The sequence below is a fragment of the Elgaria multicarinata genome, chromosome 2 (genome assembly GCF_023053635.1).
Source record: "Elgaria multicarinata webbii isolate HBS135686 ecotype San Diego chromosome 2, rElgMul1.1.pri, whole genome shotgun sequence".
Taxonomy (NCBI): Eukaryota; Metazoa; Chordata; class Lepidosauria; order Squamata; family Anguidae; genus Elgaria; species Elgaria multicarinata.
In genome coordinates this window covers 121,952,722-121,969,490 of record NC_086172.1, presented here as the reverse complement: position 1 = coordinate 121,969,490, position 16,769 = coordinate 121,952,722, and the positions used below count along the sequence as shown (strand labels likewise).

Genomic DNA, 16,769 nt, shown 5'->3' with positions numbered 1-16,769 from the left:
TGTTGGGGAATATGAGGCCTTTAGATACTATGGATCCATGGCATCTCTCAAAACAATCCTACAACATCTATTTTTTGTCCTCTCTGACATCAGAGCACCCTTCTTCAGACTTACAGAATAGGTTTAAGATGTCAAATATCCCTGTCTGAGGGCAGACCTCTCTCTCCACCCAAAAAAGAGGAGATCCAAAAAATCTTATAGCACCTGGCACACCCTCCCAGCACCCAGAGGATTGAAATCTAGGTTTATGGCAATTTCTATTAAATAGTGTTTCTGTTTATGCATATCACAAATTCAACAGATCTACATCTAATTTTCCATAGAACAAGACAGCCTTTGATCTGCCAACCTGCCTCCTAAGAATTCCATCACTGGAGTTACTGCCTCATTTTACATGAACTTTTAGAGAATAGCCAGTAGAAGCCAATGGAAAAGATAAAGACTAGAAAGGGCTTTTCTGAATAAAAGGAGATATAGCTATCAACATAAAACACCAGACATTACTGAAGAGCATGTGCTCCTTAAAACATCATAGATGTGAAAGGGCATTCAGAAAATGTGCAAATGAATGAGAAATTCAGCCACTAATTCACACATGCTAATGCTAACCCATTATTTATTTAACCCATGGGTTGTTGAGTTCTGGGTTGTTGTGATGTGCGAATGCAGCTATACTAACTATGGTTTATTAATGGCAAATAACCCAGAAAGTGAACCTATGGTTTGTCAATATGTCAAGAAGTCTGAATTGTTCATACAGTGACCTGCTGAGACTCATCCCACGAGCTGTGGTACCTGCAGGTGCCAGGTTGCATACCCCTGCTTGGCCATTTTAATGTCATGTGAACCCAGTGAGTGCGAGCTTTGTGAGGGTTAAACAGAGGTTATGTGAGGATTGTTTAATCGTCTCATAACCTATACTCCTTGGGTTTGCATCACAGAACAAGACCCAAGCAGGAATTGCATATTGAAAATGGTGGCCACATGCAACCTGCACATGCTGCAACCTGGGTTATTTAACAAATGGTGGGCTGTCGTGCCATGAGAGCAACCCCATTGGATTGTTGTTATGTGTGAACCCAGAACTGTTTGTTCATGGGCTGTTTCACCAGGCTGCAGAAACAGCAGGCAAGAGTGGTTAAAAAAGCAGAAGCTCTAAATGCCAGTACTACAGTCACGCAAATGCATTTGGGATACAAGGACAGAGCAGGCAAAGGAGGAAGGAAACAAAAAACCTAAGATTTGGTCAATCATATGCAAAACAAACCCCGAATAAGGCAACAAACCATGGGTTTAATAAACTATGGGTTAATGATATGTGCGAACCAAGTTACTGAGTACAAGCGATATATATCTAGAGCATGAGCTTTTTTTTCCTGAGAAGACTCACCTCCATTTTTCCCCACTGTTCTGAAGCATCGCCAGAAGGTCCTTAGAAAGGATGACCTATTATGAGGTGTAGCTTGGACAAAGTTGAACTCTCGAAACAAAATATGAGTTCCTTGACGCACACTGTTAAAGCTACAGAGAGAAAATTAAAATATTAGTGTCAGCTGCAGTAACAGGAAGCTCAAGCCAGAAAGAAATCCTGTACCTGACTAAAAGAACATCCAAAACATCCACAGATCTACATATTTTGAACAAAAAAATCAAACTGACTCACTATTAGCATAATCTGCTCGCTAGACAGGGATTTATATGCATTAATATGATTAATTTCCAGACCTTTAATAAGTAGATATATTCCATAGCTAAGTATGTCCAAAACCACAAGAACATCTAGAAAATATTGTGCCCGAAACTACACTTTCTTATTTATAGTTATAGGGTGGCCAAAATTAAGATCACTTTATCTTTGAATAATACAGGCATTGGCTTCCAGATTACATTATGTAGGCATCTGCTACTTTGTTCACAGGTAAATATGGAGTGTTTTGTTCAGAAATAACATTCTGTAGTGGTGAACTGGAAAGCCTTTTCTCATTTTAGAAAATCTCATCTCAGAAAAGGAAAGATGAAAAGGCACTCAATAAAGGGAAAGAGGAGGGAAGACCTCCAAAAGTATGTTTTATCTCAGCCCAATGCATTTTAAATTTATTTATTACATTTAAATTCTGCATTTCCTCCACAAATGGGTGCTCGATGTGGCTAACAATAAAATACAAGATAATATACCAAATTATACTCAAAACATTATACTCAAAATTATACTCAAATTATTTGTTGTTGTTTATTCGTTCAGTCGTTTCCGACTCTTCGTGACTTCATGGACCAGCCCACGCCAGAGCTTTCTGTCGGCTGTCGCCACCCCTAGCTCCCCCAAGGTCAAGTCTGTCACCTCCAGAATATCATCCATCCATCTTGCCCTTGGTCGGCCCCTCTTCCTTTTGCCTTCCACTTTCCCTAGCATCAGCCTCTTCTCCAGGGTATCCTGTCTTCTCATTATGTGGCCAAAGTACTTCAGTTTTGCCTTTAATACCATTCCCTCAAGTGAGCAGTCTGGCTTCATTTCCTGGAGTATGGACTGGTTTGATCTTCTTGCAGTCCAAGGCACTCTCAGGATTTTCCTCCAACACCACAGTTCAAAAGCATCTATCTTCCTTCGCTCAGCTTTCCTTAAGGTCCAGCTCTCGCAGCCATAGGTTACTATGGGGAATACCATTGCTTTAACTATGCGGACCTTTGTTGTCAGTGTGGTGTCTCTGCTCTTAACTATTTTATCAAGATTTGTCATTGCTCTCCTCCCAAGAAGTAAACGTCTTCTGATTTCCTGGCTGCAGTCAGCGTCTGCAGTAATCTTTGCACCCAGAAATACAAAGTCTGTCACTGCCTCCACGTTTTCTCCCTCTATTTGCCAGTTATCAATCAAGCTAGTTGCCATAATCTTGGTTTTTTTGAGGTTTAACTGCAACCCGGCTTTTGCACTTTCTTCTTTCACCTTTGTCATACGGCTCCTCAGCTCCTCCTCGCTTTCAGCCATCAAAGTGGTGTCATCTGCATATCTGAGGTTGTTAATGTTTCTTCCTGCAATTTTAACTCCAGCCTTGGATTCGTCAAGCCCAGCACGTCGCATGATGTGTTCTGCGTACAAGTTGAATAGGTAAGGTGAGAGTATACAACCCTGCCGTACTCCTTTCCCAATCTTAAACCAGTCCGTTGTTCCGTGGTCTGTTCTTACCGTTGCTACTTGTTCGTTATACAGATTCCTCAGGAGGCAGAGCAGATGACTTGGTATCCCCATATAAACATACCTTAAAAGTTATTTCAGCAAACTGACACATCAGCTAAAAAACCAAAAGTCTGTCCAAGTAAGAACTTTGACGTAATGGCAGAAGGACATCAAAGATGGGGTGAGCCTCGTCTCTCTTGGTAGGGATTTCTATAGTCTGTAAGCAGCCACTAAGAAGGCTCACTCTTGCATTCCTACCAAACATTTCTCTGATAGTGACAGGGCAGACAGAAGGGCCTTGTCGAACGATCTTTAAACTGGGCAAACATATATGGGAGAATGTGGTCTTTCAAAAAGCCTGGTTCCAAATTGTGTAGGGCTTTATAGGTAGGTCATAATCAGTCCTTTGAATTCTGCCTGGAAATGAACTGATAGCCTATGGCCCTGTTCAGACAACACTCTAAGCCATTATAGTTATGCATTCTGAGCTAACCATGATGGCTTAGCGTGTTGTGTGAATGGCATTTTTTTCTAACCATGGTAGCTACACAACCATGGTTTAACCATGCTCATTAAACCACTTACTACAAAAGGGTTAGTGTCCCTAACCATGGCTTAGTGTGTTGTCTGAACAGGCCCTATGAAGCTGTTGTAACAAGGAAGTCACATGTTCTCTATAACCAGTCCTGGTCCATAATCTGGCTGCAGCGTTCTGGACCAGATTAAGTTTCCAACCACTTTTCAAAGGCAGCTCCACACAGTGAACGAGATGTACCTAAGAAATATGTCACTGAGGAGGCAACACCAGGGAGGAAAACAGGGCCTTTGGTGATACCATGCCCAAGGGCACCCAGAAGTCTGGTGCTAGCTCTGTTTAAGTCAGTGCATTTACTAAGGGTATAGCAAAACTAAAATAAAAACAACAATTATGTTACTTCCAGATATTGCAGCTTGGGGCAGGGTGATGGCAGTGGTATTTTTATTATGATTATGATTTTATTACATTTCTATACTGTCCCATAGACGAAGTTCTCTGGGCAGTTTACAAAAAATTAAAACATTAAACATTTTTTTTAAAATGGTAGCCATTCCACACAAAAATGTTTAGCTAGAGGCAGCCCATTCACGTCCTTGGCATGAATTATGTCACCATATAAGCAAAAGAATAATCCTTAATTTTTTTAAAAAAATGGTCTGCCCTGAGTCTACAAGGTATGGGTATAACATTGGCAAAATAGTCCCAATTTATTTTGAACTGTACTTCCAGCATCATATTCTGAGGAGTTAAATGCACTGCAGTTAATATTTTACTTGTTGGACCCCGTAGACATGGAATCGATGAAAATAACAATACATGAAATAGGATGGGGGGGTGTGCCCATGTGTTTCACTAGTGGCTCCGAAAAAGACTCCAATGAATGGATGGCAAGAAAGCCATATGGATGGGTTGCTATGTGTCAGCTCTGGCATTTCTCTTGACGAAAAGAAGCTATTCTCTGTACCCAAAGACATTTTTGTAATGTCAGATCTTGCATAAGCTTTCACGTCAAACAACCATTGCTCTAGAATGAGTACAAAAAGACATTCATAATTAGCCTGTTTTAAATAGACCATTCAATTTTGTGCTTCCTGGCAGACAGGCCTCTGTAGGAATCTAGTGGATTTCATCTATTTCTTCTTACTTGGCTTCAAACTGGGTTAAAATCTACATAAATTAAGTACTTTCTCTTATTTGAAATGTAACCAAATACTTTTGATTGATTTTCACTAACACTTGTGAGGACACATGCTGTAGATGAAATAGCACTTTCTCTCTTATACAAAGGAGGGCATGCTCTTTCCTTAAGAGCATAGCAAGGTTGGTTATACCTATTTGAATTCCAATATACCAGAACTGTGAAACCTAGAACAAAGGACCTTCTGAAGATAAATAAAAATACTTCTTTGGGACTCGTGTTATCTTGCCCTGAGATTGAATTTTACACCTCTGGCTATGTTTTAGCTAAATTAGTATGCTATTTTTGTTTATTTTTGCATAAGCTTCATTAAATGTTCTCATCTTGACCACTAATAAAACTTTTTCCTTTAAAGGGTTACCTGTTTTGCCCTGGATTATTCAGAAGCTCTGGCATAAAGTAACAAAAAACCTAAGTAAACTGCCCATGTGAGTGCATTTCTGATGTTTGTAAAATGATCACCCTAGAACAGCGGTAGGCAATGTTTTGGGGCCACTGGGCATATTTGACAATTTGAGAAACTATCTTAGGCACCACCACAAAATGGCTGCTATAGGACACGTAGTTAGTAAAAGATGGCTGCTATTGGAGACGTGGCTAGTCACAGAGGACAAATAACCTGCCCAAAAGACTGAGAACAAAGCAAAAATGGGTTCTGAGCCCCAGCTTGGTCTGACTGAGAGCATCACCTGGGCGCCTTGAATTTGTGACAAATGTCAAAATAATTTCCAAAATAAGGAATACTTTGAAGTTGGGCTATCTGTGAATAGAGCTGTAATGTCCAAAATGGGGGCACATCTGTTTTGGTCTGTGGATCTGCGATGTTTCTGAGTTAAGTAGAAAGAACCCTTTGAAATAAGGGCCATCTGGTAACCTGATAGTTTTACTTACAAAGTCTCTTGCTCTGTTACAAAGTTTCAGAATCTGAGCTATGAACACTGCAGGGCAATGCCACTTAATAAGCTTTTTGGTATCAGATGCAGTTTCTTTGCTTTTTTTCAGAAGGATCTTAGAAACCAGCAATATCAAGTTTCATGAACATTTGAAAGTGCCTCTCTAAGATCCTATTAAAGTTCTACATGCAAACCAAATCGAAACATTAATACAAATGAAAATGAAAAGCAGAGACAAAATAAAAGGTCCCTTAAATAAAAGTGGATTCATTGCGCAGGTCCTTGTGTTCCTTTTAAGCTTAGCAAATGTTTCAAATCCTCCAGAGAGATCATGAAAGCATTCACCAGGGACATCAGATTAATGTGTATAAGAGAATTAATTAAAAGATCTATGCTTATGCTTGGTTGGGGCGGCTCTTCTCCATAGGTAGCTTCTCCAGAGTAACCAAAATCCATTGGCTAGCTGGGGACTTTCTTAGTCCTTTAGGTCAGGATCCATTTAAAAATATCTAATATGCCAGCTGTTTAATTACAAGTCAATTTCCCTTCAGAGAACATCCAACATTCATCTCAAGCACTTTCTCAAACTGCACTCATATTATTGTTTTTTTAATGACTAGAAAAATAAAATTTACATTTCTGCCTAGGGTCGAGGAAAATTTGTGTTTGGACACAATGAGCAGGCTTAATTATCATTACATGCAGACATTTGGTTGGGACTATTTTTAATACATTAAAAGCATTGCTCACTGGTCCATTAATACACCAAAGCCACAACAAGATTTTTCAAGATACAACTGAATTTTGATCCCCCTCCCCTCTTTCAGCTACTTGTTATTTTTAGGCAAATGCTGCTGGACGATTATGAATTCTTTTATAATTATCAGGTACTGTCAGTGTTGTACAAATCAGAGGAAGACATGAGTTGTAACATGGGAAAAGATGACAAGATAAAGAGACAACCAGAATCAAACTACAATGCCCCAAAGGCCTGATTCAAAGCCCGGTTAAGTCAGTAAAGCTCCACTATTTTACCAAGCTTTGGATCATGTTCCAGAAAGATGAAAATAGTTTAATCACAGATTGCTAGATCTTGGTATTTAAAGTTGGTATTGTATGTTACTTTGACATACAATAATCTCAACATTACTATTTTGCTGTACTGTTATCTATTTCCAGAGAATAGCAGCAAAAAAGAAAAAGAGTCATGTGGCACTTTAAAGACTAACAAATTTATTCTAGTATAGGTGTTCATACACTACAGCCTATGCAATAGACTTGTGTGCAGAATTCTCTCTTAAAGGACCTGATAGATTTACTGTCCACCTACCATCTGTGTATGAAATTCATAGACAATGACTGGGTTCAGATGACACAGTAACCCACATTGAGTTTACTTAACCCATCATGGGTTATCGTGTTAATAAATATCAGGAATTTTTAAATCCACAATGGCTTATTTGCTGAAAATAACCCGCTCTGATAACCCATGGTTTGCAGAGTGAACTGTTTAACTCATCGTGGGTTATTGTGTTGTCTATTGGGAACTGAGGATTAATTTGCTCGCTAGTAAAGTTGCATGGCAAGAGTTCACATTGCTGCCGCTGCTCTATTCACAGGCATTCTCTGTGTAATGGAAAGAGCACTACTGCAGCATTGTAACAACTAAAACCGATGGGTGAAATCCGTAAATGCGCATTAGTAAATGAGTGAAATAGCGCTACTGCAGCATTGGAAACAACTGAAACTGGCTACTGCAGTAGTGTCTATGGGTGAAATGTGCAACTGCGCTTTTGCGTATGAGCGAAAGCGCACTACTGCAGTTTTGGAAACAGCTACTGCACACTTGGAGGAAGGCTTAAACACTGCATGGGAAGATGGGATACCAACGTGCTCAGGCAGGAGGACTGCAGTGGGAGAGAGGGTGGGGGATAAGTCAAAACATACACAGTAGCTTTATAAGCTATGCACAGTAGCTCATTAGCCCATTCGTGTGGAGGGGCATCATGGACTATTTTAAAAATAAGATACTTACTGTGTGTAGTTTATTAAGCCATCATGGATTAAAGTCATGACTGAACCCATCCAATGTGCACCTGAAGAACCAATTATACCTCATTACCTATCTGGGCTGGGCATCATTTAATGGTGCTCTTAAAAGATCTGGCACTTCATACACTTGCGCTCCTCCGGACTTCTTTCACATCAATTTCCCACCTTCATTTTCTGATCAAACCATAGCTAGAGCTACATCTGCATTTACACCTTTGCTAATCCTGGTTAGCTTCAACTACACTTTGCAACTTTGGTTAGACTCAGAGAGTTTCGGCTATGGGGCAGTATATAAACGTAATAAGTAATAAATAAATTAATTAAATAAATAAAATCAGGTTGGAGAGAACCATGGTATGGATGTAATGGTGATTAGCTCTGAAAATGAAAGGGAAGGCAAACTCATGCGAGAGGGAAAGGGGAAGTGATTAGTCATATGGTCACAGAGTGCTCCTAGTTATGGATAGGAGATGATTAGGCAGTGTTACATCTGTATTCTCTTATGAATAAAATTAGATTTTGCAAAGGAATGTTAAGGATAGAATTATAGCTTTGGGGATTTTTACTGACAATTTTTCCATTACCAAAAGTGGTCACATGGATGAATGTGTAATGGAATCAGACCCACATTACAAAGTTAAAATGTGAATGTGTTATCTATGACACAATGAAGGAAAGGAACAATGGTGAAAGTGAGCAGGGACAGACAAGACAAACATTTCATCCAATTCCATCACTGTGCTTATAGCTTTCACAATTGCCCTGAAGCAACTTCCTAGTAAGGCCTAGTTCATGCCAAGAGGTAGTAAAGAACTGCTACTGGATGGTACTATTTCAGACTGCAGGTGGGGGGACTCCATTACTGAAAACTTCCTCATAGGGGAAAAAAATCTCTGCACGTATAGAGCGAGCATTAACAGGGAGAACTCTTCACCCTGACATTAAGAGGTGAAGAGTTTATTTATTTGTTTATTTATTTGTTTATTTATTTATTCAAAAGTAAAGAAGATTTTAAATTGGTGCCCGTTCTCTAATTAAATCCTCCAACTGCTGTCTTGAAGTGGTACTGTCCAGGAAACTTTCTCCCTCCTTAAGGTCCCAACGCCAGAAGTGAGTGCTTGGAGGAGGGGCTGCATAGAGGCAAACAGGAAGAGAGAGGGTGTTCCCTTCTTCACCTCTGCCTCTGCTCTTAGAATAAATCCCCCTTCTGCTTTATACAGGTGGGGGATAAACTAGGTAGGGGTTTAACCGAACAGGTCTGCTGCCATCATGAGAATGTTAACGTTTTTAAGTTAACATTTATAAAAAGATATATAATCGATGGGGCGGAATCATCTGAACCTAAGTAAACTATGGTCTCATTCAGGTGTACCTTTAAACTATGAGGAGGAAATTGGAAGCTTTTATTTCCATTTTTAACTAATTACAATTTATCATTATGTCTGAACCTGGACAAACTGTGGTTATAAAACTGGCTTGTTCCCCTAAACTTTAGTTAAGATTAACCAGAGTTTCCATTTAAGACATAATGCTAAACTGCAGTTAACAAAAAACAGAAGTAATCTGTAATCTCCATCCAGCTGCATCAGAAGAGAAGATGGAAGTGCACAAGCCCAACAGTCATCATACTAAATCATAGTTTAGCATTATGACTGAACCAGATCTGTAAGGTACACAGTGTAAACAACCAAAGTACTAGTAAGAGGGACACTCCTTGTTTGGTGAATTCTGCTCAGCTACGGACACCAAAATCCAATGTTTAGAAGTTTGAGGGAAGGAGAGAAATCTGGAGATAGCTAAGGATAGCCTAGAATGGGCTGCAAAACTTCAGGAGGCTACATGTGGCCTTCCATTCAGCTCTCCTGTGGTATTCTAGACCCTCTGAGCATCACCTGACCCAAAATTGGATAGCTGAAGGGACACAATGCTGAGCCATAAAGATGCATCCAAGTCTGGCCATTTGGCTACTTCAGAGATATGCAACAGCCTGTGGAAAGAAGACACCTGAAGGCCCCAATGGAGGACCTAATGCATTCCATAGCATTTTATCAGCCTTCCACAAGTTGAGACTCCCCTTCTTCTGACTTTAGTCTCATCCACAAGAGTGCACACCCATCACATTATTAATATTAAAAGGTCACTTCAAACACTATACAATTCCCATACAGAGTGTATTTTGCGTAAAGTCATGATCGACATGCAACTTGTACATTATTTTCTACACACAGAAGTGCTTTCTCTATCAGAAATTATTAATATTTGGAGCACCCCTAAAACTTATTAACTGGCTGTGTATTTCCTTCCTAATCAATGCGCAAGAAAGTCAATGCAGTATCTAGGATAACAGAAGAAGGATTTATTGGACACATTTCCTCTTTTCGTCCATAGGTGTTGTGCATAACTGCCTACAGTGTGTTCCTTTTAAAAGCAAAAGAATGACAGCCACCACTTAGTTGTCAAATCTTCCTGTTGAAACAAGAAGCTTCACGCTGCTTGGTCCTCCTCAAAACCACTCAGGAGAGACAGGCAAATTAGCACATTAAGTGAAGTTACCATGGACACAATTCCTGACTTGTCTACTTGTGCTAGCAATTAAAACTAAAGCCCTCATTAGTACTCTAATATACTTCAAGCACTTGCATTTCACTCAAAGGTTTTGCTGGGTTGATGGGCAATCCCTTCAATAGCAATAGTTGCCTTTCACATCACAGTAGTGGGAGACTGTGGGAGGGAGGGAGGGGGACTGCAGACAGGATCCAGGCTAACCAGAATTGTGAAAGGCCTTTATAGCACTGCGGGCACCAGCAAAAAAAATAATAGAAAAAAATCTGCGCTTAGAGACTTTGCCTTTACATGCTTCACCGAAGCCAAACCAGACAGGAATCTCCCTAGGATGCCAGGAGTGGGAAAAGATGTGCCTTGCAGCAGGCTTGCTCTATGCTTGTGGGATGGGCATGTAGATGGAAGAGGACTAGGCAAGAACAAAGCCAACATCCTCGGAGAAGGAAGTGTTGGGAATGCTAGCACTCAGGTGCTGCTTCTCTGAACAGAGACAGCGCTCAATAGAACATTGTTTTCTGGGTAATCACATTGAGGCAGCCTGCCAGAGTTCGAAAAATTCCAAGCCCTCCTTTGAAATCTTGGGGACGTTTAAAATGGGTGGTAGCCTGGGATGCTATGGTAAACATCCAAACAGGAATCAAGCAACAAACTAGTTGCCGTGTGCCTGCTGGAAATACAGACAGAGCAAAACACGTGATGCAAACGGGACTTTATGTTCCTGGAAAGGGCAGAATGCTTGACAAGACCCCTTAGCCCGCGCCCCCCCCCCCCAGCAGGAGCCACCTTTGGCTCCTGATACAAAGGACCGAAATGATTTACAGGATGTCTTCCCCTTATCAAAGGAGCAGCAGGGAAGGTGAACTGTCACTCCTCAATTTGTGGCTTTATTATGCCAAGGGTCATTTCAGACATTATTTATTCCCTGACAAGGACATAACCTCCATATAGGAAAACACGTAATGTCACAATGTCTGAAGAGCACCGGGAGTGTTTCTCTGGCAGAGTATCCACGGCCCATTTCGTATAGCTGCTATGGGGACTGAGGGAGGCCGGGGGGCAGGGGGGAGGGATTCACACAAATCCCTGTTTAGGAATGAAGTAACTTATTAACTGCCCCAGAGAAGTTAGAGAAAGGAAAGTGCTTTCTTGAGAGGAAAACTTAATATACTGGATGAAACATGAACAACTGTGTGCAATTACAAAAGGAGAACAAATCTCTAAACCAAATTTAAGCGTTTGACGTTTGAAACTAAACAAAGGACACAAAACAAGGAACAATCTCTGTTGACAGAAGCTGCTGAAAAGATACACTGTTTCAGTGGGTAGAAAGAACTGCCATTTAAAAATTTGTAGACATGAAGTTTGCTTTGCTGTACAAACAATTAATAAATATAATTAACCATCTAATTGATAACAGATCAGTAGAAAAATGCACACATTTTTAACTAATGGACTGATCAAACAGTTATTAATAAGTACACATTTGGTTATCAAGTTCATTGGACATCAAGAATGTTTCTTCAGTTATTTCTCCTACAGGAGAGCAGGACAGACAAACAAAAACTCTGAAAGACTGTTCTGCTACAAACCTTCCAGCACTTCACTAGTGAACCGAATATCAACAACACAAAACAAACCTCCACTTTAACAGAATTGCAGTTTTTAAAGAAACAGATAGACAACAGCACTAATAACCTGATGCAGTGGCTTCTGGCTCTAGTGATCACTTTTAATAGTAGCATTTATTAGGCTGTTGTCAATGTTTTCAGTTACTAATACTTTTACAGCCAGGCTTTAACAAGGAAGTGAAGCTTCCAAAGCTAAAGACATTGCCTTTTCTGACTAAGGCTGCAATCCCATGCACCTTTACCTAGGAGAAAGTCAAACTGAACTCAGTGGGACTTACTTGTGACTAGACATACATAGGCCCGGTTCAGATGATGCTCTGGGCTTTGTGGTTAGTTTAACCATGTTCAGCTGCGGTTAACACTAACCACATGCAGAACACTTGCAGATGGCACTGTTAACCCTTGTGTGGTTATGTTTTCCTACACCAGACACTAATCACAAAGTGGTTAGTGGAGCACCTGATTCCTCCAAGTGATCCAACCTGTATCCCAGCAGCCCTAGCAGTTATGGCTGTCATTTTAGTGTGGGCACCAATGAAATCAGCAATTACATTTATTTAATTATTTATTTTTATTTATTTATTTATTTATTTATTGCACTTATATACCGCTCCCATAGCCAGGGCTCTCTGGGCGGTTTACAGAATTCTAAAATTGAGGTAAAAACAAGTATACAAAATTTAAAACTCTAAAACACAGAACATACACACATAAAGCATTAAAAACCGATTAAAAACTAAACATGTGGGTAATTAAGATGTGCCGCCATATGCCTGGGCAAAGAGGCAAAGAGGCGTGATTAGTGAGTGATTCCTTTGCTTTCTGCATCGCCATGCCTGCTATACCTCTATAGTCATCACAGGGGAGGCAGAAACCTTCCGGGATGGCCACGCTGGCCACACCATGAGGTAGTGCCGCCGCAGAACCTGAGGTGTAATGGCGCTTCAACGAGGTAGGAGAAACGGATGCTTTGTATGGGGAAATTGCAAGCGGGGATTTAAAAAGCTCTAGTGCAAGCACGCTCCGCTAAGAGCAAAAATCACTCCAAAAAACTAATGTGAAACACAAAATGGCAGCTGCAGCAAGCGTATCAATCAGCAGTTCAGAGCAGCCATAGAGCCTGCTGGTTAGAGCAGCCCCGCCTAATTAGGCCACTCTGTACTGGAAGCTCTATGCCTTAACCCTTAAACCTTTAACCACGGCCCCTTAACCACAGACACATGTCAGATGACACTTTTAGCCATGGTTAGTGCTGCTAACCATGTTGCACAATATGGTTAGCAACCACAATGTGGTTAACAGGGCAGATGGTTAGGGAAAACGGGTGTTCAGACGGCACTGTTAACCATGCTGCCCTAACCACACTAACCACAAAAGAGTGAACGGTGTTGTCTGAATGAGGCCACTGGATCATTCTGCAAGGCAAGGATTGGGAACCTGTGATTCTCTAGTTGTCGTTGGACTGCAATTCCAACCATCCCCAACCACTGGCCATGCTGGTTGGGGCTGATGAGAGTTGGGAGTCCAACAATTTCTGGAGCCACAGATTCCCTATCCCTGCTGTAAGGTATTGGTGCAAACATAATATTGCCTTTTTTACCTATCACGGTTAGGCAATTTGGAGCTTGCATAGTCATCCCTCCTCTTCTCTCCCACTCACTTTTACAGTTTTGGAACTAACTGTGGCCAACATTGAATGCACACTGATCTGACCACTAACCCTACTTAGCCCGAAGCACAACTGCTTAGCCTCCTAATTGCGGTTTGGTGCTAACCATGGTTAGTGAAAATGTTGATAGAGACATAAAACTGGTGACTGTTAGCTGAAACAAGAGAAGGGATAGGGAATGGCCACGCTCAAGATGAAAGAAGGAAGGAGAGAAGGGGAAGACAATGCCGTGCTTTCAGTCAGTTAACCATCGACATCTCACTGGGCCTTACTCAAAGTTTCACTACAACCCAACAAGAGCATACGCTGTAAAAAAAACTATTGCTTCTCTACATAGGCTGCTTTATATTAGCTTAGGAGTACATTATACTCTGCAAGTGTCTGATCCTTAACTGCGCTGCTTCATCCTTTACCCAGCGCCTACACTGTTGTGCCAGGCCTTCCCTTACATACCTGTATTACATCAGTATCAAGTCTGAAGAACACCTGTCAGTGTAGGGGTAAGGATCCACCAAGAAATTTGTGGTCATCACTAAAGCTGTCCCACCCACATCTCAGTGGAGGAATGGAGTCTAGTTTCTAATGTTTAATTGGGCTTTGGAAGTGCTCAGAAGCGGTGTCTTTGGAATGTCTCCGAAACTCACTGTGTCTACAATCTGGCAAAAGGGAAGGGGACTTATTTCTGCAGTCACACCAACCTTTGTAGACATTCCTCTGAAACACAGCACGAGTGAGAGACAAACCCCTACCCATCTTTCACCTGATGCATTTGCCAGGTTAAAAGATCTATTTCCAAGTGTTGGAGCCCACTCTCATTTGTAGGACTCTATGGCCAGAATACATGACCTCATTCCTCCCTTTGGGTAAAACTAGTGGAGTCACACTACACTTTTGGAAAATCTCTTTGCATGTTTATAGGCCTATTTCTAAGAAGACAGTGCTTATGCCTCACTGCCATGTCCCATGCCCTCCAATTTAATATATATTCTGTTTTAATACAAATTTATGGCTTCAGGAAAGATGGAACATTTTAATGAAAATTTAGTTAACAACAATGTAGACTATTGCTTGGAATCCTCTTTTAGTTCTTTTCTTGCCATCCCTATATTAGGCCATGAGATACAACAGGGAATTAGGTCAGTTACTTAATACCCCAGTCTCCCAAATCAAAGCTTGCACGATTTTTGCTGCATTGAATTATTGGACCACTATATTTAAAAACAAAAGAGAGAGAGAGAAAGACTTTAAAAAACAGAGGCCTTTTGATCAGAGAAGCATAGTACAGCTTGCTGTAACTCAAGCTGGCCATTCTTATGTGGCAGGAATTAAGGGCTCCCCCTGCCAGGCAGAGCCCTATTAAAAGACAATGGCTGTTTGAAAAGGATAAGCAAGCTGATATGGATATAATAGGCCACATATAGCGTACCCTTTCTACTCTGAAATAAAGCATTTTAGAGTTATGAGTTGGGAAATCCAGTTTGCTGGAAGATAGCAGGCCTACCATATAAAAGGCTAAGTAGCCATGGAGAAATGCTTGGAGGTAGCTCAAGGAAAAGGAAAGAGAAGTTAAGAATTAGTGTTTTCAAGTGCTGTGTGCTGTACCATCTAGCCCATATCACTGCAATGCTGTGTAACTGGCATAGACATCCAGCCTTCTACAATAGTATCAGAGCTAAAAACTCATTGTGAAGAACACTGGAAGATTATTTGATCATCATATGATCATTGATAGTTCTGGGAAAGCCGGGCCAAAATTAAATTGCTTTATGTTTCCCAAGAGTATCAATTTGCTCTGATTTTCAAAAGGTGCCATTTCAGCCCAAGTCAGAGACATTTAACCCTCCCCTCTATGCTTCACTGATTATAGGACAGAATGAAGGAAAAAGACCCCCATTATACACTATGTAGGTAAGTTGGGTGAAATAGAAATGTAATAAATAACTAAACGTAGAACTTCAAGTTTCAGTTTCCCTCAACTATAAAATGAAGATAACATTAACTCATAGCCTTGGATTGAGTATATTCCTTGTCTAGAATTCCCTCAAGGACCAGGGTAGTAACATCTATGGGATTATTAACAGGAACACTATAGAATGTCTCTGTTTTCTTTCAACCAAGTGACCCAGAGAGAAAGTAGTTTTATATTGTTTTACAGGTGCAATATCAGCCATACAATAGGCCGCAATCTTTTATGATCCACCACCACCACCACCATTTTGCAATGCAACACAGCTGGATAAATCTCCCCAAGGGTAGATTCTTTTGTAACGTTTTTCTCCTACAGACAAATACACATTAAAAAACATTACATTGAAATGCAAAAGCCATATGTGAGAAAAATCTATGAGCAAGAGCAAACAGAATTCTCATGTTCACGGATTCTTTCTACAAAACCCATATGGATTGTGCATTCCAATATGACACTTTTCACATTTATTTTTCCACAAGGAAAACTATGATTTGAAATCAACCATAAGTTTCCCATAGCATATGTTTTACAATGGAAGGATGTCCAGTATTTGAAGAGAATTCCCATTTTCAGCTGAAGACATGGCAGGACATTTCTTTAATAAAGGTGTTTAAATAAAGTTCAGAGTTCAATGAAGTTCAATCAAGACCCAATATCATGCTGTATATAACTTCTGGGATGACATTTGCAAATAGAGCCCCCAAATGAGAAGAAACAAGGAACTATAACCCAGTATATAGCAGATTTCTTGAGGTTTTATGTAGCATGCAAACAATGAGATAACTATCCGGGTAATACACGGGGCTATCCACACACTACATAACAATAAACTCAGGTTGGCCATTATGTATACCTCAACACTGTCTCAGGCAATCCTAGCTCTCTAACAAGTGTACATGCATGATAAATGTGCTTTCAAACTATTGCAACATCACACTTTATATTTTTAGGTGTACCCTTTAAAAAGCGTAGGGGTACACCTAAACACACGTGGTGTTTGTTTGTTTTACATCAGCATCTTTATTAACATACAAACTGCACTGTGAAGTTGACTGGGAGGCTGTCTATACGTGCTCAAAGCTCCACGGGGG

The 16,769-nt window shown here is 40.5% G+C and overlaps 1 protein-coding gene across 2 annotated transcripts in view; it reads right to left on the bottom strand.

Moving 5' to 3' along the window:
• CSTPP1 (centriolar satellite-associated tubulin polyglutamylase complex regulator 1) overlaps positions 1-16,769 on the bottom strand; it is a 124,631-nt gene that overhangs the window by 72,057 nt on the left and 35,805 nt on the right. For both annotated transcript variants that reach the window (XM_063117509.1, XM_063117510.1), the window contains one exon: positions 1,391-1,521. In XM_063117509.1, coding sequence (XP_062973579.1) covers positions 1,391-1,521 — 131 coding nt within the window. The remainder of the gene's footprint in view (positions 1-1,390; positions 1,522-16,769) is intronic.